The 26,128-nt window shown below is 38.1% G+C and overlaps 1 protein-coding gene across 1 annotated transcript in view; it reads right to left on the reverse strand.

The window, feature by feature from the left end:
• The window catches only part of FAM135B (family with sequence similarity 135 member B), a 127,256-nt gene that overhangs the window by 17,717 nt on the left and 83,411 nt on the right, over window positions 1-26,128 (reverse strand). The window contains exons 7-9 of the mRNA XM_041420809.1: window positions 7,148-7,301; window positions 4,451-4,500; window positions 1,578-1,733 (exon numbers count right to left, since the gene is read on the reverse strand). Coding sequence (XP_041276743.1) covers window positions 1,578-1,733; window positions 4,451-4,500; window positions 7,148-7,301 — 360 coding nt within the window. The remainder of the gene's footprint in view (window positions 1-1,577; window positions 1,734-4,450; window positions 4,501-7,147; window positions 7,302-26,128) is intronic.

The raw sequence follows: 26,128 nt of genomic DNA on the forward strand, positions 1-26,128 counted from the left end.
ACCTGCCTAGGTCATGATACTTACAAACTGGGAACTCTTCAAATCCCTTCATGGACATTAGATATGTTCAGTGTTTGACAATCAGTTACAAAAGAGCCATGGATCTGAAGTGGCTGGCAGAGCACAGAGTGTGAAATAAGCTATTAAATATTCAGTGCTGTCATCTGCCCTGGAATAAGGTTTGAGTTTAAATGAATCAAGAATAATATGCAATCAAATGTACTGAGCTGTTAAACTGCAGCCCATACATTCCTAACCATAATTGTAAAAGTGACCTCTGTTACAGGGACAGAAAACGGCAGTGAAAAGCATATGTCAGAGCATCTCAGCATTTCCCTAAATCCCAGCTGTGCTTTAGCAAATGGCCTTACTAAACAAAGGATGAGCATCCCTTCAAAAAGACTGTGTCTTAACAATAGAACTTTTAATTTAGGTCTCTCAAACCATTTTCCAGAGGTGAAAAAGTATAATCACACACAGTTTATATGGAGAGGAACTGGAGCATACAAAGTTATGTAATTTGACAAAGGTCAAGAATACAGTTGGCATCAGTCAAGGCTGGAACAACCCAGAGGCTGAGATTCACCTGCTGGAGCTGGGAGCACACGAAGTCAGGTTCTTTCACTGAAAGCCACCCAGGTCCCCTCAGATTCACGGCAGACCTCACAGACTAACCAGAGGAGTTTCAGCATGAGGCACTCAGCACCTCTTCCTGAATTTTATGCCCCATTTTTGCAAGCTCTAGAGGAGACTTGTTCTGGTCATTCTGACCTCCACTGACTAACAGAAATAGAACATAAGTTGAGGTGTCAATACCTACAGTGCACACTCCTCATGCGTGCAAGGTGAATCCTGCCCTTTTCTCCCCTGTCCCTACTCTAAGGATTAGATCAGACTTTGAGTTCAGCTCAGGTGATGTGCTGAGTTGCTGTCTGGTCAATAATCAAGAACATCCTGATGGAAGACAGAGCACTTGCTGAACTAATCAGATAAGCAGATCTGACAACATTTGCTTGAATGACAAGTGGTTTTGTGCCTTCTTTATTACCAAGTGCAAGATGCAATTTCAACATCAACAATATTAATATTTTGCTGTGTGCACTTCATTGTGAGAAAGTCAAATAGCTATAGATATGACAGTGAAGAAAACAAATCCATATTTCTTTTGGTAGTTTTGCAAAACCAGTTGAGATGAAATTGTATTTTTTTTTTATTTGTCACTGTTATGTTTGGGTTTTTTAAAATAAGTGTTTATGATTTATGGATATAAGGTGACATATACTCCTTCCCACCCACCCCCTGTTCTATGTCTAATCCTGGTGTTCAAAGTTACTCATTTTATGTAGGATCCTGGGCCACACAACTCAACCATCTTCATTCCAGAAACTGAAATCTGTAATTTGAAATCCTGGGCTTCACCTCTTCTTCCCCTCCTCTTCAACTCTTGTTGTGTTCACCCCATTTCATGTAAATAGTCATAGAGGCAGAATTGGATTGAAAATATACATCCAAATAAATCTTTAATGTTTATCAGGAGGAGACCATTACTGGACTCGCATTTAACTTCTTAAGATTACCCTTAGCATGTGATGTTCCTGAGTCAGATAAGCTGTGACTTCTGGGTGGAGCGTTGCCACCTCTAGGAATTGGGTCCACAGGGCCAGGAGGTGAGAGCAAAGCCAGGCGAGGTCCTTGCTTATCTGTTCTGCTATCTTCTCTGGATTGCTCAGCAGCTGAAGGACAGAAAGGAAATTATGAGATTAAGAATGTTATGGAAAAGAACCAGTTCATACATCAGATTAAGTCCTTTTAGCACCAACAGCAACAAGAAAACTTTCTCTTGATTTACAAAAATTATTACTAAAGCTACCATTTTCAGTTATTTTACCCCAAATAAAGCTGGTGAGACATTTTCTTTTTCTCTTTAAAATCAAGTATTTTAGTGCAAATGGTCTCAGCTACACAGTTAGACACCAAGAACTGGAAACAAATAATTTTTTGCAGACACTTTACTGCAGGTGTAGTAACTGGAGGGAAAAAAAAAAACCAAACTAAACCAAAGAGTGTGTGCTCCAAATTATCCACCAGATGGTGCTGGATGCTCTGAAATAATAAACCATGGCCAGACTGTTAGCAAAGGAGCCCTGTCAGCCATGTCACATTAGAATACAGACGGGTGATTGAGGGGGAACCAAACAAGAAACCTCAAACCAAAACACTGTGTCCTCAACACACGGTGAAAGCAGATGTTCCAGAGTGTGCTGCTGCCCATGTCTCACACTAGTACATGCTGGGTCTCTGTGTGCCCTCCAGCTCTGTGCTAAAGCACTGCAAGAAAGCAAAGTCTCTGCAGGCCAAACTTCCTCATTTCACAATTTCATCGAATCATAGAGTGGCAGAATAGGTTGGGCTAAAGATCTTCTTACAACTCACTGCCATGTGCAGAGACTCCTTCCACTATCCCAGGCTGCTCAGAGCCCCATCCAACCTGGCCTTTAACACTTCCAAGGATGGGGCACCCACAGCTTCTCTGGCAACCTGCCAGTGTCTCACCACACTCACAATAAAGGATTTCTTGTTTATACCTAATATAAACCTGCCCTCTGTCTGTTTAACACCATGCCCACTTGTCCTAGCACTACATACCCTTGTAAAACATCCCTCTCCAGCTCTCCTGTAGCCTTTTTAGGTACTAGAAGGTGTTAAATGCTCTCCCTGGAGTGTCTTCTACAGGCTGAACAAACCCCGCTCCCTTAACTTGTCAACTTGTTAATTTCTTTCATGAGAGACAGACATTGCATTTTACCTCCATGTTATTCACTGGGTCTTTTTTTTTTTTTTTTTTTTTTTTTTTTTTTTTTTTGTTAGGACTGCACTCTAGCTGAAAGTCTGATTATTTTTCGCATTTTATTATGCAGGTAGTTTCCAGGTTGGTGACACTGCAAACTAAGCCATGATTAAAAACAAATTGTCTGTGTGTGAGAGCAGCAGAGAAAAACTGTGTGTGGATAAACCAGATATTGTCACTGTGTTTACATTGTTTGGATGCTTCCCTGTTTTAATGACTTGTCCAAAATGGGACAAGCTCCAGGACCTATTCTGGTACAGGAAAAATCAGGGGGATGCTGGGAAAAAAAAAGATCCTACTCAAACATTTCCCTTTGCAGAGTCAGGGTACTACTTTATTTATGGCATCCAATTTTATAGGCTGTATGTCAGTGTTAATTTTTTATTTGCTAAGTCAGTAAGCTGTTTCTTACATCATAAACTGAAAGCTCAGTCTTCAAGCAAGATGCATTATTAATGCAAGTCATCTTAGGAATAGGTGTGTGATGGCTATTTGTCCAATTTACTGGTTATCAAATTGGAGGGAGGGAAAAAGGGAGGGAGGGAGGGAGGGAGGGGAAGGAAGGAAGGATTTCTAATTGTGACTGACTTACTGCACTGAAAATTAGTCCAAAGGAGACTCAAGACTGTGTTGTCTGTCCTATACCCTTACAGCTTCTAAATCTAGTAGAAATGAGCCCAGTAAGTTATGTTTCTCTAAATCAATTTTATGTGAAATCAGATTTCCTTCAAAGTATCCAAGTCAGGACTTAAAACTAATAAATCTATAATTTGAAACAGTTTTAGAACCATAGCTGACAAATCTTAGGTCACAATTTGTAACAGGAATGTAAATGGACTTCTCATTTGGTTTAGACTAATCTTCCCTCCATTAACTGTTACCAAATTCACTTCCCCAGGGAAGTGGTGGAATCACTAACCCTGGAATTGTTCAAAAAAAGAGCAGGTGGCACATTATTTATATGGTTTACTGGGCATGGTGATATTGGGTCAAAGGATGGACTTGATGATCTTGGAGGTCTTTTCCAAGAATAATGATTCTATGATCCTATGATAAATAAAATATTTGAAATCTCTGATTTTTCCAGTGATCAGCTGGCACTTGCATTTCTTCCTGGCACTCTTGATGTCTGTCTTTGTGTCACTTGAAATAAACTTGGCAGAAGCAAGTTCAAGAGTGTAGCTCAGTCACTTCTGTGCCAAAATCACTTTTTTGCTCCCATGATCCTCCAAACATATTTAGGTATATTTATTTGAAAATATATGGTTGAACAACCTGCCAAAGTACTTTTTCTCCTGTCAGCAGAAAAGCTAAAATTGCAACCTACCCCAAATAATTTTTTTTGTCATCTTGATACTCAGGGTAGGTTCACTGAAGCATGCTAGAATAATCCAGCTGGTGGCTTGTTAAAAGTGACAGGAACACCTTATAAGCAACTAATCAAAGTTATGCAAAATATTTGGCGGAAGACAAGCAGTAAACAAACTTTCTGATGGCACCAAATTCCCTTTTTTTTCTTCTCTGATGTATTACTAGGCTGTCTCAGTGCACTTGAAAAATGAACTTGAAAAACCTATGGGCAGATTCTGATGAAGGAAATACCTGCAGCTCCATACAAAGCTGGGATACTGTCTCTTCCACAGATAGCTCCTCTGGGGGAAAAAAAAAAACACAAAGAAAGACATCAGGTTTGAGAACAGTGGATGTTAAATATTAATCCTCTGCTGTTTATTCATGAGAGAAGTTGGCCATTTGTTATTCCTGAGACACAAGTTTCTGTTTGGGTGTGGGCACTCCACAATCCACTTTGTACTCCTGCAGGTGCAACTTCTGCTTGTGCAATCTGGACCACTAAACCAGTAGAAAATGTTAATTTTTTGGTGGCAAAGACAACAGAATTTGACTTTTTGTTGACTCTTTTTTACTCTAAGTTTGATTTTTAGCCTTTGGTTTGAGTTGATTTATGGCCAACTGTAGAACTGAATACAGAGTCTGAACAAATGATGAGCAAGGAATGGTTGTCCCTGGTGTGCTACAGAGGACTGCGTATCAACATCAAATTCCTGACCAGTAAAATATTGGGCCTCTCTGTACTGCCTTGTGAAGTTGGAATTACCTCACCACTGCAAGCAGCAATGTTTTGATTTAATCCTGAGAGAATCCAGCACAGGGACACTCTGTTTAAATGCACCACAATCTATCAGGAAAAGGAGGACATCAATCAATTCTCCAGCTTTAGCAGCTTCATTTTACAATGCGGAATTTTCTAATGGTGTCCGTAAAGAAACAAAGCAGGAACCAAGCAAAACAACTCACAGAACAATCCCCTCTTCAATTCCCAAATGTCTCTTCCCAGATAGCACTGATAAATGGGAAAGGACAGAACAAGATGAGTTGTGCCTTGAAAAGACTCAATCTGAGCTGGTAAAATTTGGGAAACAACCATTCCCATTTTTAATGTCTAAAGTAAGCTACTTTTTTTTTTTTTTACATACACTACTAAGGAAGCTAGGGAAAAAATGATTAAGAAAATGTGCAGAGATTTATATTCTTGGATTTATCTTAACCTTCTGTAAAAACCTATGAGATTAATATGACCAATATAGATGTTACAACTGAATGAGCCATTTACATTATTCCTCTGTTCAGTGGAGAAATATAGCAAATACAAGGTGCAGTTTGTGCCATCCCAATATAGAAAGCACAACCTGTGTCAGATGACATATTTTTAATGGGGTGTGTTTCACCTCAATGAATGTAAGGAAACAGAGATAAAAATTTAATTTATATTCATCTTACTGGATGAATCTTACACCCCATAATTTTACTGACTTGTGCAACAGGTGTCATAAAATCAGCCTTGAAACCAAATCTTTAATAGATTTTCAGACTGTGAATAAAATGATGCAAATAACACTCTGCTCAAGAGGCTAAAAGGGGTATTTGCATTTTGCAAATTTTCATGCATTACAAGAAGTATATTTGCAAATGAAGGTGCTGCTTCAGTACCAGAATTCATTTCAAAACCAGGAAAATGGTGTTTAGAACATAAGCATGTGCCCTGGGGAGGTCATGGAGTTGTGGTCACTCATCCATGCAGAGCTCTGACATCTCACAACCTATAAGCCTGTCTGGGTGAACCACAAATCCTCTGTTATCTCTACCTATAACCAAGGTCCATGAAGAAGTTTTGTTGCTTGTTTTCTGTCTGAGAGTTCATAACCTGCAAATTAAAATGGTGCTTTGTTTTGTTTTGGTTTGGTTTTTTTCTCATGTTGTTGGATCGAATAACCACAATGTTACCTACCTATGACTTTTAGAATGTCTTGAAGGGAAATATATGTTCAGGGACAAGAGATGAAGTGGAAAATAGGATCTATCAAGCCCATGAGTGTGTGAAGCATAATGCATTGTTTTTGATAGTTCTTATATATAAGGACTATACTGGAAAATTTTACTCCCTTTTAAAACCTGATGGCCAATGCAATTGACCCTCCTAATGTAATTATCTCTGCAATATAACAAAACTCATAACTTCAAAATATACACACCACAGAAAGACAAAAACACAGATGTGAAATTATGAGGCACATTCCTTGAAATCAAAGAAACAGGTAAGACAGCAGGATTTGAATGAGATGACAGAGTCTCATTTTCTTAAGACCTCATGCTGTCATTACAAAGATGACTAAACACAAATTCCAGAACTCCATCCTGTAAATCCAGCCAGCCAGCACTTGCATATTAGACCTAATGGGCCTTACCAGCCAAAAAAAACCTGCCAAAAACTCAGAAAATCTATTAAACAATTGAATTAAGAAGAAAATCAGAATAATTTTGAAGAGCAAATCATAATTGACAGTGGAGGAATCTCTTGTGAGTTACAAAGAAGGGAGTATACTTGAACCCATTTGTACCACCTTTCAGGTTTTTCTTTTCAGCTATAAAGAAATGTTTGCTCAAGAGAAAAAAAATGTTAAGAGTCTTCCCAAAATTTCATGGCCATGTATAACTAGAAGTTACCCTTTTCAAAATGCACTAGACCAAAAATCACCAGAAGGCAAATATTCTGAGAAATGTATCAAAATATTTTATCCATCTACACATCAGGCCACACTCTGTGAAAGAATTCACATAATCAGAGGAGTCAATCATCTTTAACAGGAAAAATAAACTCTAATCAGAAAACAGAGGAAAATCCCTTAAAGTCTCTGATCTGCCAAAGAATTTTAGTACTAAAATATATGTTTAAAAATTCACTGTAAAATATACAGTGATTTTAAGCAACTTTTCACTTACCCAACTTCAGCTGTGGTAAATCAGGAATCTCATTCATTATGAGGGTGTAGTAGGTGTGAAGACCCCTTTGAGCATTCAGGAGCAGAAGACAGAGATCCTTATGCCACTTGTATGCATGCTGCATACAATTTTCAGATGGGACATAAAAGCTGCCCTGTGTAGCAAAAGTATCAAGAAAATAAAGTAGAGAAATTAAAATTCATGGCCTCCATTTCTGTGGCAGGTTTCCACAAAAACCCACTTGGGGACAGTCATTCATCTCTTTTTACAAAAGTATGTAGTGATAGGACAAGGGGTAATGGCTTTAAACTAAAAAAGTGTAGGTTTAGATGGGAAATTCGGAGAAAAATTCTTTACTGTGCGGGTGGTGAGGCCCTGGCAGAGGTTTTCCAAAGAAGCTGTGGATGCTCCATCCCTGAGTCTGCTCAGTGACAGGCTGGATGGGATTTGGAGTAACCTGGTGCAGTGGGAGGTGTCTCTGCCCAAGGCAGGGGATTTGAACTAGATGGTATTTCAGGTCCCTTCCAACCCAAGCCATTCCATGATTCTTCAATTCTAAACAAGCAGATGGCACCAAAGAGAGATTTTAACCATCCCAACCTCCCAGCCACCCAACTAGCTAGATGTGTAATCCAAGAGTGTCTCATTTACATGCTCATTTTGCCCAAACCATAACAAAACTATCAGGTCTCCGTAAGGCTATCACATGAGAAGACCCTCAGACCAAACAATCCAACAGAGAAATCTTCCTCAGTCCTCCCATGTGCCCCACTGTGGAGCCAATGTCTCTCCCCACAGCACAGAGTCTCCTGTGTGAAAAACACCCTCTCTGATGGAGGAGGAGGGGTGGAAAGAACTATAAAAATGTCTACATTCAATGTCTACTTTCTTTTTCCCTCCTTATTGCCTCCTGCAAAGATTATAGCTTGATGGTAGTATGGTGTGCCTTGTAATCTATATTAGCGAACAAATGCAGATGGCATTGCCATCCCATCAACAAATATGAGTCACTCTGTACTCCAGGATCAATGTCTGTGTTAGTTTATCTCTTGTGGAAGAATGGAACAGGACAGATCACAGCATGTTCACCACAAATATTTCCCAAACAACACTTTTAGTCTTAGCATGTAAGCTGAGTTTTCATTAGGGCACCATAAATCAGAAGTTTTCACTTCTGTCAAAAGATGCTTGTATAAATCACTGATATTTGAAATTTGAACTGCTTAGATTTAAAGCAAAACAATTTATGAATCTCTGGATTTGGGAAACATGGGCAATTTGCAACTTAGTCCACTGCTTATCACTCCTGGGGTAAGAATACCATCCCTACAGGCCAGCTAGGTGCTGACTGCCTTTGGGCAGTCCCAAAATCTGCACATCTCCAGGAGCAACAGAGAAGAACCAACCACATGCCAGGACATCTCCTGTGTTTTTCTCCCTTTGACTTCCCTAAAACCTGTATTTCACAAATCTTAGCCTGAGCCAGGATGTTTCCTGCAGTTTCTCATGCCAATCTTCAAGGAGTTAACTAGAATTCTGTGGAAGGCACAAAGAGAACTGCTCTGTAGACCTGCAGAGAAACAGTAGATGATAATTGAGAGAGTTGGCTGTTCTTCAGAGGTTTCAAAATCTCCAGCCTCAGCATGGATATTTTTACTCTCACCATGGCCAAAACAAAAAAGGGAGCAGAAAGAAATGCTGCTCAAAACAATAGGAAATTGGAAGTGGATTGGTGTACAATGTCACAATGTCGTGAAAATATGCCCTCCTTTATTATCCACTGCTGATTTTTTAGGAAAAAATTAGTCTGGCATTTAAATGCTACACTGCTGAGAAGAAGGAAGAAAGTGAGTTAATTTCATAGTTTATATGAATGCTATGACGTAGTGCTGTGCATGACTACACTTTAATAGGTCTATTGTCAGACATTCTTTTGCATAGATTATAGCCTAAACATAAAAGCAATAGAAAAATGCAGGTGGGCTTAAAACTTGCATGAATTAATGTTTAAAATATTACTCAATTAGTCCAGTTTAGAATTCTTTAGCATTTGTCTTCCTATCTTATGGTGCTTTTTCAAATTTGTCCTCAGCTGATTTACACTGGACAACTAATAACATGTTCAAAAGTTCAGAAAAAGAATTAGGAGCACTAAGTACAACCACAACAGGCAAGTAAAATTGTCTCCAGCATTTCTCTCCATTGCAATGTAAACTTTGTTCAAATTACTGTAAGATGTGGATGGTATACCTGCGTGAAGAGAGAGCTTAAAAAATTGCTCCAAGCTCTCCTTTCCCTTCCTGCGCCAGCTCTCTGGGAAGGCTGTCTGTGCCAAACAAAGGTGCTGTGCTTTGAGAATTCCATTGCACGAGAGGAACTGCTCTGCACAGACCAGGCTGGGCTGTGCGTGACTAAGAGGACATATCATTAAGCATTTTGATTAAATTCTATTAAATGGCAACCGGCTTTGAAACCCTGTTGTTTAATGGGAGCATCCATCCTAATTTGAAAAATCTTTTTGTCGAGGTGGAAAGTGAGCATGACAGGAAAAAAGGTGACAAGCTCCAAATTTCTGGTTCTTCAATGACTTAAAGATATTACTGCTCTCACAGGATTGCTTCTGCTTCTTCTCAAAGTTGTCACATGTGTACAGGATACAGCGCAGGACATTACAGAGATTATTAAACACACCTCAGGGACAGTTTAAACTAATGTGAACTAAGGTCTGTGCATCTTCATCTGCAGAGACCCCAGAGGGCAGGCATCTATCAGATGATGCCATTATAAACTGCTGCAGCTAAATCAGCTTATCCATTCACTGTTCAGTAAGCTGAGAAATGTCAAGAAATGTCTTCTTTTGGGATGGTCTAAAGATTGCAGCCCTTTCACATTTGCTATTTTAATTGAATTGCCTCTTCTTTGCATTTATTCAGGTGATTTCATATTTCCTTGCCAATAGCTTGAAACATGGATTCAGACTACCACACTAACAAATCAAGTTTGGCAACAAATATGTCATGTGCTGTTCTAAGGGAAACACTGCTGCAAAACCAGCTCCCAGAAAAAACACTGGCTATGACCCATTAAACAGCTAGAAAGTGTTTAATGATGATATTTCATAAGGAAAACAACAACTAACCACCACCACCACCAACAACAACATCAAAAAGGGAAAATTCTGCCTCTGGATTGACTAGGAATGTTTCCAGCTTTCTTGACTCGGGATGACAAATATTGGTTTACTTCTGGTTAAGGCAAACTTCTCCTTAAACCAAAAAATAATACTGAAGCTGAAAATCCCACCTTGCACAAAGCCTGATGGCTGTTCTGGGCTTGTAATATGTGTTGTAAAAGTACATGTTGGTTTCCTTTGTAAAGATTCTCCTGACCTTTTGAACTAATTCCTTTGGCCTAATATTATTTTAATCTCATTAATTTGTTGGTAGACAGATTCTTCTATGCTGATTGTAAAATGCATCTGTGCTGATTTCCTTTTCCAAGGGCCCCTCTGTCTCTAGTGGTAGACTGCATCTCTTTCTTTTGCCCTTTTATATTTCTGAAATTTTTGGGAGGACATGTATTCCTGACAAATTTCACTTCAAGACTTAAGACCTAAAGGTACTCTGACAGCAAAGAGGGATGACAACACAGAAGCCAATAGTACTGACACAAAATTATTTTTTCCATTGTGCCAACATCATTAGGGCAAAATAGATCAAAAATTCTCTTTAGCCCTCCTTTTGTTCTTAAAGTATTTATACAAATATTTTGTATTTTTTAGGCAATAGCCAAATTAAGTTCTCCCTGAGTTTTGACTATTCTAGTTTTCTCCCTGCATAACCTTACAACACTCTTGTGGTCCTCTTGAGTTTCCTTCAACTTATTCCAAAGGTCATAAACTCTCTCCAGCTAGGGAGCTCTGAAGATCTTTCCTCATAAAGAACCCTAAGGATATAAGACTAATTTCTCCATTTCCCTTTTTACTGTGATCATCATCAATCACAGAGTCATAGGATGGTTTGCATTGGTAGAGACCTTAAAGATCATTTAGTTCCAAACCCCCAGCCAAGGGGAGGGCGACATCAGAGTAGATGATCTTATAAAGAAAAACCTAGATAAACGGGAAGTAAAAACTAGTGTTTTGGAGATGTAAAGGCTTCAGTTCACTTTGATTATGATGTGAAAAGCTAGACCCCAACACTGGACCATCACTGACCCTTGTCCATCTGTCCTCTAAGCTAGATTTACCCAGCCAAGTAACATAACCTTCAATATCAACAAACCCAAACAAACTAAGCAGTTGTGCAATATCCCTGTTGAATACATTTAAGTAAATCAGCCTTTTAAATGAATACACTCCCTGTGCAATGCTCTTATCAGTCAACAGATTCCTCCTATAATTAGACCGTATTGCTTTATAAATGTACTTTTCCTTTATAATAAAAGAAAGGAAAATTACTTGCAAAAACCAAACACCTTCATCAAATAATGTTCATGTCGATTCATTATTAAAATGCAGAGCACAATTTGCAGATATTCACTGCCTGTGTACTGTGTCTATCTAATATCAAAAGGCACCAACTGAATTTTATGCTTTGTAATGTACATTAAGTAGCTTGTATTTGTTTTGTATTAAAGCAATTCCATGAGCTATGTTAACTACATGCAACGTTCAACAATAGCACTAACAGTTGGTAAATGAGACCCTTTATGTTTAATCTATCTCAACACATTTCACAATTCAGATTCAAATTGCTTGTCAAGAATTTTAATATACTAAAAAGCCATTCCAGACTAAATAGACAAGTTTTGCAGTCTCCAGCCGTTTTCCAGTAGCACAGAGAGCTACGCTACCTTACCTGCTTCTGGGAAAGATTTACAGAACTGCTTGAAACTGAGGGATAAATCTCAGCACCCCTGGATAAATGCAGTTTCTGAGTTCACAGCATCTGCCCATTTTGATTTCCTAATTTGAAATTTTACTCTGGCTTCAACTCAAGGATCAAGGCTTTACTCTCTACTTTGGATGCTGTTTTCTGAGATAGGAGATTCCCTTTATTTGGTTGGAAATTAAATTATAGTTATGTCTTGAGCTAAAACTTTAGTGCTTCCACTTCATTTGTGAAAGTGCTTGAGCAGTGGTGGAAGAAGAACAAGTTTTTTACTCCATTTTCTGAAACTGGTTGCATATCAAAAACTACTTTTGTCCTAAAGAGGTTATAATGAAAATATAATTAAAATATAATTATGAATATAATTAAAATGAATGCTCAGAGAAGACTGAAGAGGCAAAGAGTGTCTTTTCAGCTATTGTTATGACAGAAATTACATGCTTTTTAAAGAGAAAAAAAAAAGAATCTAGATGATTGAAAATAATAAAAAAAAGCCTTCTAATGATGATATTTCATGAGGAAAACAACAACTAACCACCACCGACACCACCAACAACAACAAAAAGGAGAAATTCTGCATTTGGATTGACTAGGAATATTTTTATACGTATCAGTGGTACATACAGAAAAAAAAATGCCATATGTATACACAAAAAGATATTGTAGAGGTTTAGACTGGATATTAAAAAAGATTTCTTCACTGAAAGGGTTGTCAGGCATAGGTACAAGTTGCCCAGGAAAGTGGTGGAATCATTATCCCTGGAAGTGTTAAAAAATGCCTTGAATGTGGCATTTGAGCATGTGGTTTAATGGTATAAATTATGGTGGTGCTGATTTGACAGTTGGACTTCATAATCTTAAAGGTCTTTTCCACCCCTAAGGATTCTGCATGTGTGTATATGTATATTTACACCTCCATTCAGCTATGGAAAACTGCCAAACACAAACAACTCCCCCTCATTAATTCATTCATCAATACAAACATCTTTTACATCCCTGTGCCAGGCAGTGAAAAATTATTGGCAAATCTAAAAAAACCCTATAGTTTAAATCATGGCAGCCCACAGAGGCCAGATTGTGGATGCCATTCTGTGGTGACACTGTTTTTTTTCAGCCTGGTTTTGGAATTTTAAATGTTTTTGTTGAACAGAGCAACTAGAGAATACATATAACAGGCATGGGACACAAATCTTGGTCCTATTTGGCAGAAAAACAATGCATTTCTGTTTTTCATCTGACAACAGCAGATATGTGAACACAGAACATTCTTGAGGATTGGGTGACACCCACATAAGCCAGCTCCTGTAAATCTCTTTCCTGTAATATCCACCAGGAAGACAGCGTGCTTATAGGAAGAACAGCTATGGAAAACTGAGAGAATTAATATTTTCCATTAAAGAAGTTAAACTGAGGACCAAATATTTAAGATAAATAGAAATTTTGGACTAGGATGTGTATATTCTATCAACTTAATAAACTTTTTTATTGTATTGATTTATTAGTCTGTATTTGATATGTTGGTTCATTATCCAAAGCTCTAAAATAAAAGTAAAATTGCTATATTTGAATTCTATTTCAGTTACACTAATTACACTAATCCAATGCTTCAATAATGGGCAATAATTAGAAAGGCATTGACAATATATGGAACTATTTGTGTTATGCCTCTTACTAAATCTGTTATGTAAGAAAACATAGGCTGGTATTTCATAAATGCAATTTGACATTTTTATTACCTCTAAAAATTAGAGCCACTTTGTTAAAACCCCTGGGATAATAACACAGTAGAAGAAGTATTTGACATTGCAGTCAGATTTAGTGACAGGTTCAGTGATAATTTAAACTTTGTATAAAATTAGCAGTTGGAAAGTATTTGACTTGAGACCCTTAAAAAATAGAAGCCTTCAAGCCTGAAAAAGAGCATTCTCTGAACAGATAGAGGAGAATTCTCCTGGACACCTCTAATTTGTCTCATTTGTGTCAGTGAATCTAAGTCACTGTTCTAAATGGAGGCTGTAGGTTTATCACTTGCAATTGGCTAAGGAAGAAGGAGCGGCCAGGAAAGTATTTTTAGGAAAATTACCATCTAAAAATATCATTCTATTAAAAAGTGTTTCACAGATTGCACTGATTTCCCTTTAAGTTCTTCTAGAAGAAAAAACACTGACAATGTTACAAACGTCTCATATTGACCCACTTAGGGAAAAAAAAATAATTCTCATTTAAAATAAGATTTTTGGCTTTTTTTTTTTTTTCATTTTCATCATGAAAAGGTTCATATAGCAATATATTTTAAAATTTAAAGGTCAATAAAAAACCCCCAAAATACTTTAGTTCATGCACAGACGTTTTGGTTTCTTGTGGGGTTTCCCCAGATTTTTGTTTTAGGGGGCATTTCACAATTTTTTAATTTCTATGCAATTATTTTAAGTCTGTTTCCCACTCACTTTAAAAACTAAACTTAGTGATTGGAGGCTGTTACATCCTATGTATCATCACAAGTGTCTCCAGTCACAATGGCTCTTCATGTAAAAGCACATATAGGGTATTCTATAGAAGTTCTTGAACAATTCTGATTATGATAAATAAGAAGGGGAAAAATCTTTTTCTTCCATCTGATCACTAGGGTTATACATCACCACAGAGAAAATTAAAGCTGCAGAAACATTGCTTTAGCAGTAAATTAGGCACTGGGGAAAATGTCTCATGAAAGTTAGAGCAGTGTCTGACCCGAGGCATCCTTCTTCTAAGATGAGCACTGAATCATCTGGCACAAGAAAAGTTGTATGAATCATGTATCATAGAATCATAGAATCTCCTGATTTGGAAGGGATCCATTAGGGTTATTGGATCCAATTCCTAGTCCTCAACTGCTTTCTCATATGTCTTCCCCTCTAGACTCTTCACTCTCTTCATAGCCTTTCACAATTTTCATCGCCTTTTGCTGGACACTCTGAAATACCTTCATATCTTATGTTGTGGTACCCAAAACTGCCCCCAGCACTGGAGGTGAGGCTGTCCCAGTGCAGAGCAGAGTGGGACAATCGCTCCCTCGCCCAGCTGGTGATGCTGTGCCTGATACCCCAAGACAGGGGTGACCCTCCTGGCTGTCAGGGTTCTGCTGACTCCAACTTTCCACTGACCAGGACCCCCAGATCCCCAGATCCTGTCCCACAGCTGCTTTCCAGCCTCATTTCCCAGTCTGTACATCCAGGGTTCCCCATCCCACATGCAGGATCCAGCACTTGCCCTTGTTAATCTCCATACTGCTGGTGATTCCCCATTTCTCTGATTTGTCAAGGTCTCTCTGCAGAGCCTCCATGCCCTCAAAGGACTCAACAGCTCCTCCCAGTTTAGTGTCATTGACAAATTTACTTAGTATTTCTTCAAGTTCTGCATCCAAGATGTTAATGATGTTGAGGAGAATTGGGAAAAGGATGGAGCCCTGCAGAATCTCACCATTTACACTGCCAGCCTGATGTCACCCTGTGCTGAGGAGCTGTTTTCATGAACAGGACAGGACTGCTGGGACACATTCCTTGAGCTTTTATTGCAGCATCAGCCTTGTTACATGGTTGAGACAATAGAAAGATGGCAAAGCTCATGTACAGCCAGCAGCAGCCAAGGACTTCTTTGTTACAGAACATTTTAAAAACTTTCTAGCCAATAGCATATTGCTAAAGCTTACAGGCAGTTGTTCTAGCCAATTACTAAAAGTACATATACACCTGCTTCACACAATGCTTGCTGGTATGCCTTCTATTAATAATACACAATACACCATTATTAACCTTAAAACCTTCTATCTTGCTAAGCATGTTTTCCTGCAGTCTTAAGATCTATCATAGCCAAGCCTAAAACTCAAGCTATTGTTTAATGTCCTTGCTTGCTATACCATTGTAACTTTTTCTACTCTCAAACTTTGCAGCTAGTTCTCTGTTTTTTCTAACGCCTGCTTTCTCAGCTTTCTAAAAATCTTCTTACCTTTACTATTGCCCACAACATCCTCTCCATTACAACCCTCTGGGTGTGCTTTTATCTTCCTCTGTTACATCTGTGTCTGAAAATGACATGTTAGTTCATCTCTTCATATTGCTACTACTAAGAGTCTGTGTAGGAAACATTCACAAAGCACACTGCAATGTTCTTTGGCTAAGAGATGATAGAGCAACACTGAGTAATTACAATTTTATGGGAAAAAACCCCCAAAATATTCAAAAACAACTGTTTATGAAGAAAGGGGGACAGATTAGATACAAAGGATATTTTTGTGTCTATTTAGCTATCTGAAGTTGGTTTTTATATGAAATTTCAAAGTAAATATTTATTAATACATCCATACTTATGGTGTCAATTCTGATCTCCTAACCAAAAATAACACAGTGGAGACATCAAAAAGGACCTTAATACATTGTCTTTTCTGATTAAAGAGAGTCCATGCTGTCTACTCAGAGATAAGGAAAGCAAATCCACTCCTGTTTCTGTGATCAAACAAGGACCCCTTAGCTGAAGAGCTGCCTTGTTATTACTCATCTCTGCAGGCAGCAGCACAAACCAGTAAATTTTTTAAAGACTGCTTGTTAACATCTTTCTGTCTCTCCCATCTCTATGTACAAACACACACATGGGAAAAGAGACCTTGTTCAGTGATATTAACACAATTGTGCCATTACAATTGGCATCCAGGATGTCAGAAAATGTCAAAAATTTTTTGATTCAACTTGCATGCCTGGCAACAGAGAAGGATGTGCTCAGCTGTGCCTCTGGCAGGGGTGTAGATGGTTTTATGCTGTGTAATTTTACAGGTTAGCAGCTGGCAGAGTATTTCTATACCAATGCTATATTCTGTCTTATATTAAGTATATGAATAAAGAACTAAGTAGTTAAACAAATTGTTTTCTCTAGGATTTTATAGATTATTATGGGATTTATCTACAAACATTTAAATTACATAGGGGTTAATGACCAAAGCTCTAATACATGTCAGAGTTTGCTTGCATAAGAGTGGTGAGATTAGTATCTAGCAAAACTTTTATATTTAGATCATAAACTTGTCCAGCTCAGGTCATCATCCTGGACTCCCTTCATAGCACAGGGAGAGAAATAGGCATTTTTGGAGCACAGTTCAGCCCCTCCACTTCAACTGTTGTTGTTACAGAATCCTAGAATGATTTGGGTTGGAAAGGACCTTAAAGGTCAAGCAGTTCCCAACCCCTGGCAGGGGCAGGGACACCTTTCACTATCCCAGGCTGCTCAGAGCCTCAACCAACCTGACCTTGAACTTTTCCAGGACTGAGACATCCAGAGCTTCTCCTGGGAACCTCTTCCAGTGCCTCACAGGAATGAATTTCTTCCAATTATTCTACACAAATCTAGCTTTAAAACCATTCTCCCTTGTCCTACCACTTCACACCCTTGCAAAAAGTCCCTCTTCAACATTTTTATAATGCACAATTCCCTAGAAATGCTCCTTGCTTTCCACTGTGTATGAAAGGAAAGGACTGTGTATGAAGAAAATTAAACTAGAAGCTCAGAGGCAGACAATTCAGAGTTGTGCAGAGAAGTTCCACTCCAGTGCTTATTAAAAAAAAAAAACAAAACAAAAACAAACAAACAAACAACCAAAAAAACCAACACCAAACACAACAACAACAACAACAAAAAAAGACACAAAAAAAAAACACCAAAAAAAAAAAACCCCAAAAGAAAACCAAACCAAACCAAACCAAAACAAAAAAAAAAAAACCACCTTAATTCATATAGTTTTGAACAAGGGAAAAAATATGTGGAGCATCCTGAATTAAAGTTTTTTCTTCCCTCAGAGAGGAGAAATGTTTCAGACATCATGATTTGGATTCTTCACTCAGCAGTAATTGCTGACTCCAAGAAGATTCCAATCAGCCCCAGAGCATGTATTTTTGGGTCTAGTGTGAGCTTGGAAAGCCTCTTAAGAAAAATCAGGAGCTGAAGGGACCTGAGATAGAAGTGAAGAGTTGTGCAGGGAGGTGGAGGTCTCATCTTGTCCTCACAGGAGAGAATGGCCATGGCTGATACAAGAACTGGCTGAAGACAATTTGCCAATGCATGTGGGCCAGTGTGGACCTAACAAACAAATTAAATTCAGTTCTCTTGCAGGTGCCATTTCTCTCATGGTTCTTGACAGAATATGCTATTAAACACAGTCAACTTTTATCAAACTCCATGTACCTAACTACTTGGCTCTGTGTTGCTTTCTGAAGCACAGACACAGAGCAAATGGTCACTCTGACATGCTTTTTATGTAATAAAAGCAACAAGGATTGCAGCTTCCTATTTAGAAATGCCAGGCTCTATTATGTGCTGACAGTCACTGCCAGACAGAAAGTGACTTCAGGCTTGGATCTCTGCTCACGTATGACAAGAGCTACAGGAATAATTGATTTCACAGTTCACTGCCCAAACAGGAAAAAAAGAAACACGTTAAGTCAACTTAGAAAGAAGTATTTCCTTCTTCAAAGTGAAATCAAACACCCTTCTTTTGTTTTCTTTTTTTTCCCAAAGACATTTTCCTTAGTGATTGCAAGCTATCTAGTCCTTGTGACTTCACATTTCAAGACCTGCCACTTAAGCATCACAACAAACCTTTTACAACCTTATAATGAGCTACAAATACAAATTAAATCATACGTTAAACTCACCTGTTCACAGTGAATTTAGATAAACTGACATGTGCTATGTCATCTAACTTAGCACAGGACACCATAGAAATTATTTAATGTGGGGAGCAGTAAACATTAGGATGCAGAGAGGATGTTCATATGGAAAATATATTCCAACCTATTATAGTATTTCACAGCTTCCCACAGAGGTGGTGGACTCAACTCAGCAGTCACACCACTCCTTCCTGCCTCTGACCACAGAGTCTGGGTTTTTTTTCCTGCTAGGAAAATGGCATGTCAGTGGACTACAATGTACAGGAGGAGAACCAATGCTGACATCGCATTGTCTGCACATCAGATTCTAGAAATAGCCCAAGTCTCACTGCACTTGTCCACTGATGTTCCCTTAGGGCTTTTTGAAATTTGGGTTCATTTTTACCTTTCCAAAATGTTGACAGGAACTGCCTCAGAATTAAATATCAGAGTGATCAAATATTTGATGAGTTCTATTTTTAAGGAACAGTATTATCACTGAAGTCAGACTGGTTAGGGTTATCCTGACTGATATCCTGCCCCTAAGCACAGGATGCACTGAACAGTCTCATTAATGAAATGTCCCTATTGCAACCACTCTTGCTCTGTTTATGTAGAAGGTCATGCCAATGAAAACTCATTTGGGGCTACTTGAAATTTCCCAACAAGCTGTGCTTGATTTGTGTGAAGATCTTGAGCACATGAAGCACACAAAGCTGCCATTTCAAGCCTAAAACCACAAAAACTTCACTTCTTGCTACTCTCTTAAATCTATTCATGGCTACAAATATGTCTGTATATGGAGGAAGAATTGCTTACTTCAAACACTGGAGCACCATTTGTGCAGAAAGAAAGACTCAAAGGCAAAGACAGGGCTCCTCCAAAGGAGGAGGATCCTCGTCTGTCCAAAGAAAGGAATATATAAATAAACAGACACAAAAAAAAGAGTAGAAAGGATACTAAAGAGATTACAAAAATTAGGTCTCACTTCAAGGAAGTGGTGAATTTCCTCATTTCTGTTCACATTTTGTAGAAAATATGTTTATGAGCTAGATGCTGCCACAAGCAAATCTGAGGACTACTATTCAAACATCATAGAAATACAATAAGAAATATGGTATATTTATTTTTCTGGGGAAACCTAAAATTCAAAGAGGCCATATACATTAAAAAAAAAAATTAAAAGTCTGTTTGACTATATTCCACATCAACATTTCTTTGAGCCATTGCTTTTATCAATACTCACTGGAATTAGTTGAGGGGAACATGCACCTCCTGTCTTACAACATGGCATGGTGCCATCAAGAAACTAAGAAGAATTGTGAATTATTTTAATAACAAAGGTATAGACGTGAGTGCCTTTTAGCAGGAATTTATGAATTGCACCATTTGCTTCCCAGGCTACTACAGCAGGTGGCCAAGATCACTGAACCCTGTCATTTTGCTACCACTGGCTTGGCTTCTGAAATTATAGGTACTATCTGAAAACAAGTTTCTAGTAGGTTATTTTGGTTCTTGATCATACAGACTCTCATAGGAGGGAAGAGATACAGTGCCAACCATGCCCACCTAAATCTATTTATTGAGAGCTTTGCCCAGAATTCACTGTTGAAATGTCTATAATCAGAGCAGTTGCTGCATGCTGGTTAATTACCTTTGTCTTCACAAATGGAGATTAAAAAAATGAAGTAATCACAACATTATTTCTGATCTTTTCCTCATCTTAGCAAATTTAAACATTAGCAACAATGTCAAATAATGGCTAAAGAGGAAATATTTAACTGTCTTTTGACAGTGAAAAATTACTTTAACCTTTATCAGTTAATTTTTTAAGCAATTTGACATTTCGTTACCAAGGCAGAGTTTTTGTTTTATTGTTTCCTTCAGCCACAAGTGTTATCAAGTAGGTTCCTATGATTCATATGCAAGAGGAAAGAAATCATGTCTCTATTGACAGGACTGTTATTTTTTATTATTATTTACAAATGTTCCCGCATATCCCAGATTTTCTACTTGGTTCATGATTGACTTTTATTTTTCCCCAAAGAGGTGAGTAAAAGATTTTGACTTCTACGGTCTTTGTCAAACCAGATCAGGAGAGAAATCCAACAAGTCTTGTGTTTTGCAAGCAATCACAGTCAAGAATTTGATACTCACAGAGGAGACAGAGGTAAACAAAGAGAACAAAATAAAAGCCTAAGCCCTGACAGCTTCAGAAATTGAATGCCTTCCAGCAAAAGTCTTCTTCAAATTACCCAAATATTGGTTTATATCACAGCCCTCACAGTTCCCATCCTTTCAGAACAAGGACTGTGTCAGTGCTGTCATTTTGCACAATTGTGTCAAATCCTACACAGTTCACAGAAGCACCTTCTGCCAATGTGTTATACCTGCTCTTTTACGGGCTACAGAAACGGGGAGAAAAAGGATCCTTTCATTGGCTCTAAATGTGCCATTTTTCAGGCTACCTGAATTTTGTCCATTATTGTATTGCGAAAAATAATCAGCAGAAGATCTGTTGTGAGAACATACTTCAAGGTCTGTTGCAAAACCAAGTCAAGTCAATTTTCATTACTTCCCTACTTATTTTGCTGAAGAAAATTCTGAGGCTCAGAGTCCCATCACTCAGGTAATTGAAGTTATCAATTACCTGAGACCCAGTGAGATCCATTAGATTTTTCTTTTAGAAATGTTTCAAAACCTGTTTTTTAATGAGTATTATTTTATTTTATTTGTATTAATTTATTATTTTGTTTCAAATCGCACTCAGAAAAAATCATTTACAGCGAGGAATAAAGGCACTTTCCCTCTTGCAAAAAATTGCTCTGCACAAAAATTGCTCCTCTTTGGCCCAGGTGCTGTAATGCTGGTCTGGTTTCTTCGATGTGAGGGATGTGGTTTCTATGCCTTTTGCTGCCAGGAAACAGCTCAATGTCTAATCCTGTGATTATGCCACATTCCTGAAGTCTTCACTTATGACACTCTCAGGCAATGAATCATTTATAGGTCTTTCACATGCATGCAAACATACATCAAATGGAAAAGCCAATGATAAAATAATATACGGTCCTTTTTATCACTGCAGAAATCGACAATTTCTGTTCTAACACTGAAACACAAATAATGGCTAATCAGAATATTTCCTGTGTATGTTACTTTAAGGCAATTACACTGATATATTATAATTTACTGCAACAAAATAGGGAACTTTTGAATAGCTGGAACTGTATAAATTTGCATAAATATTACGTCTTCACAGGTTCATTTTCATAGCCCCATAGATACCTCCTGTATTATGCATAGTGCATATAGAAATCCTCAAGTAATTTACACTCAAAGACAATCAGATTTCATGAGCTATGGGTAGCTTACCATTTATTCTGTAGGCCATAATTTTATGGTGTTAAATAAAATACTTCTAATGAGTTCAGTAGTGGAGAAAGAGACTGAATGGCAGCTCTGGAAAGTTGAACTTTATTTGTTTACAAAAAAACCACAATGTGTAGAGCGGAACCAGAGCTTTACCACCCACATGAACATTATTTAACACTGCCTTGGGGGTGTGCTGCTGTCCTGCTCAGACTTTCACCCCTGCTTCTCATCAGCCAGCTCTGTCTGCCAATGCCAGCAGGAACTAATTCCAGCAGAGATATTGAAATTGCATCTAGGTCTAACAAAAACCTGGGAGATGCCTTGGGTCATCAAAGAGTAGATATATGGTGCCTTCATCTGACTTTATGGTTTTATCCTAACCACAGAAGGAATTTGGGAATATCTAAGGGACACCTTATAGCAGCCTTTCAATACCTAAGGACAACTTATAAGAAACATGGGGACAGGCTTTATGGCAGGGCACGTTGAAATAGGACAAGGGGCAATGGTTTGAAACTAAAAGAGGGTAGATTTAGACTAGATATTTTGTGATGAGGGTGCTGAGATGCTGGGCCAGATTGCCCAGAGATGTGGTTAATGTCTCATCCCTGGAAACATTAAAGGCCAGGTTTGAGGGCTCTGAGCAATCTGTTCTATTTGACAATGTCCCTGCTCATTGAAGGGGGTTTGGACTAGATGATGTTTAAAGGTTCTTCCAATCCAAACCATTCTATGAGTCTATGAAAGAAGACAAGGAAAAAACGGGATGAGTAAAGGCTTATCTGTCTTGGCCTTATCTGATCTGCTTGGAACAAGAGGCAGCAGACGAACCATAATGCAGCTCCTCCACAATTCATGAGACACCCAGCTAACCTGGGATCGTGTAGGGACTGAGTGCACAGACATCAACAATCCATCAGACCCTATTCAAATACCATACTGTGAAGATGGGAACAGCAGAGGTAAATACTATGCTAAAACTGGGCTGACTGGAGGCTTGATTTCTAAAGGTTTATGCCAGTCAAAGAAGTAGTGTAAGCTCATTTGCCTCTGACTGTGTCTGGCTTACCCTAAATAAGTCTTTAGACCCATATTCTCACTCAAGTACTCATGTGTAACTGCATGAATATTCACATGCTTTTCCTGGTTTTGCAAAGAGCTTCCTTGAAGTATTAACCAATTTTGATCCAAATTTCTTTTCTTTTTGACACTCATTCCAACACTTGAGTACAGATTCTGGTTATGTGATTAAGTCATCTTCAGAAGAAGTTACTCATGTCCTGAAAAGATTCTAAAATTATTCTTATTTTGCCATAAAGCTACCAAAAAATGCTTGGTTGGCTAAACTTTTGTCTCATGCTATTCACCTCGGCAGAGCTTTTGAGAATCATATTACACTGACCCATCTCTTTCTCTTAGCCCATTCTTATCTGATTGTCACACTGACAAATTTTGTCTGATCCTTGGAGAAAATATTAGACCATTTGAATGGGGTCAGTTGGTTTTGCACAAACTGATGTTGAGGCACTGCCCTTCTAAGTGTTCCTGCCAAGCACTGCACCAAAACTGATAATTCTTATCAGCTGTGAACCTGTTTCTTGGGTCACTACGACTGACATGATAGCTGTGAAAAGAGAGGTGTAGTCTTTTGCTGCCACTTGAAGATTTGTTTCCACAAAACAAGCCAAAGTGGTTGGAAAGAGAGGGAATCTCTTTTCTTATTCCCCAGTGCCTGAGCTGCTGTCTGGGACACTTGCCAATAGCAAAGGGTTGTTTTTCAGCTGATGGATTTCCACTGTGCTGTGTTGGCATCTCTGCTCACTCTGGAAAGGCCAGCAGCTCAGAAGCTGTGAGAGCTGATTTGGTCTCCCTCCCTTCAGGAGCTCTCTCATCATCAGAGTCAGTGGGAACTATTGTTCCTTAGGAGCTAAGGATTAGTGCTCCTTAGGGGATATGAACATGATTTTTAAGTACTGGAAATAATACTGAGAAGAGAGAAAAAGTGAATAATAAAACATTCCTTCAAAAGTTAGAGAGCAGCCAAGGCCAGCTCCTGAAGTGAGGAGTAAAAAGTCTGTTCCCACTGCTCCTGCACTTTACTTCAGGGAATAAAAAAAAAAAAAAAAGGTATTGCACAAGCCCCTTCCTAAAAAATTCCTGAAAGATCAATGCTGAAATCTACAGAAAGGAAAACCTTGAAGTGAAAGAATGTCAGCCATGTGAACAACACAAATGGATTCAGACAAAGTGCGAAATTATGGTGAGGGAAGACAAATAAATTCTTCAGTATATAACTGTAATAGGAGATGTAAAAGAGAAATATGTTCTCCATGCTTAGTAGTCTGCCTTTTACCACACTACTTACAACTCTCTGAATTAGCCATGATAAAAATCCTTTCAGTTATATAAATCTAGGTGAGATTTGGAAAGAGAATGCAGCAGCCTGATTATTTCCAATATATTAAAAATGCAGAAAACCAGCAAAAAAATACATATGAAAAGAGCAACTTCCTATGAAGATTCTATTGCTTAACAAAAGGAACAAATTATCAGTCCAATATGAGCAATTCCCAAAGATATTCTCCAGAACAAATCACCATCATCCTCACAAGAATCTCCAGTGATTTCATGACATTTTCCTTTAACACCCATAGCAAAAAGATTGCAAGGCTATTTTAACACCATGTTTCAGGCCTAAACCCAAATTAATCTCAGTTTTGAACTCCATAAAAATGCAGATCATTGCTTTGCTATACACTGCATATGTCGGATCAGAAAGTAAGAACCACAGAAAATAAATATGCCAGTGATTAAAGAAACCAGTTATTGTCACATTATTAGTTACATATTTTCTGCTACAGCTTGGAAATAATTTAGTTCTTTCTAGAGATCAGCCATTTATCTTCAGGCAACCAAAGATTAAAGATTTCATTAGTAATTATCACAAATGGTGCCTTGAACATACTGATTAAAGATACATGTCATTTTACCTTATAAAAAGCAGTATATCAGCTGTCTTAGTATTTCAGAATAATTATGAGTTGGACATCTGCTGGAGTCCCAGTCACAGCTAATCACCATTTGCATCAGCAAGACACCCAAGGAATCTTTTAAAACCACCCATTACAAATGCATTCTAACACATGAAAGAAGTGTTTGCCATTAAACACTCACACCCCAGAAGAGAAGTCTGAGATGAAAAGTAAAGGCATTTCCATGTAAAATTGACAATACTACATGAAATTCTGATGTAAACTACATTGAGCAATTATAAGTAAAAGCTATTTTAAATACTGGGATTTTTTTTAAAAATTGATTTTAAAAAATATGTATCTACTGTCTTAGAACCACAGGATTATAATATATATTAAAATTCCCACAATAGATCCTATTTGGGCTCCTCTCTGATGCACAATCACTACAGAATCAAAGAATATTCTGAGTTGGAAGGGACCTACAAGGATCCAAGCTGAACTTTTAACTGAATGGCCTGGAGAGGGATCAAACTCACAACTTTAGGGTAATTAGCCCCATGCTCTAATGAACTGAGATAATCTCAGGGTCTTCCTATTTCAAGATCTGAAAAAGTTATTTATTTGGCCAAAGAGCCATAACTATAGAGAAAAAAAGAAGACTAAACCACAGATGACTGCTATGAGACATAAAAATGTGGGTTTGAATAATGTTTTGATGCTAGGCTAGAACAGCTCAGGTTTTGCATATGCTGCTGAAAAGATGAAAATATTAGCAAACTGTCTGTGGCAAAGAATATTTATCCTCAACAAATTTTATTTGAATGACACTCCTGGTTCTTGTATCATGCCAGGCATAAACCTCATGTCTTTTGGGATTGCTACATCAATGCTAGATGAAAGAAGAACACTTCTCATCAAACACCAGTACCTTATTAATGAGAAATCATATGATTAATCAATCTGATTACTTAGAAGTCAATTTATCTGCAGTGCAACTGCTAGCCAAATGAAAATAAGATTACTGTGAGTACAGTTTATTAATAATCCCCAGTATGCCATTGATTCAACTTG

Source organism: Onychostruthus taczanowskii, unplaced genomic scaffold, assembly GCF_017590055.1.
Source record: "Onychostruthus taczanowskii isolate IOZ18803 unplaced genomic scaffold, ASM1759005v1 scaffold66, whole genome shotgun sequence".
NCBI lineage: Eukaryota > Metazoa > Chordata > Aves > Passeriformes > Passeridae > Onychostruthus > Onychostruthus taczanowskii.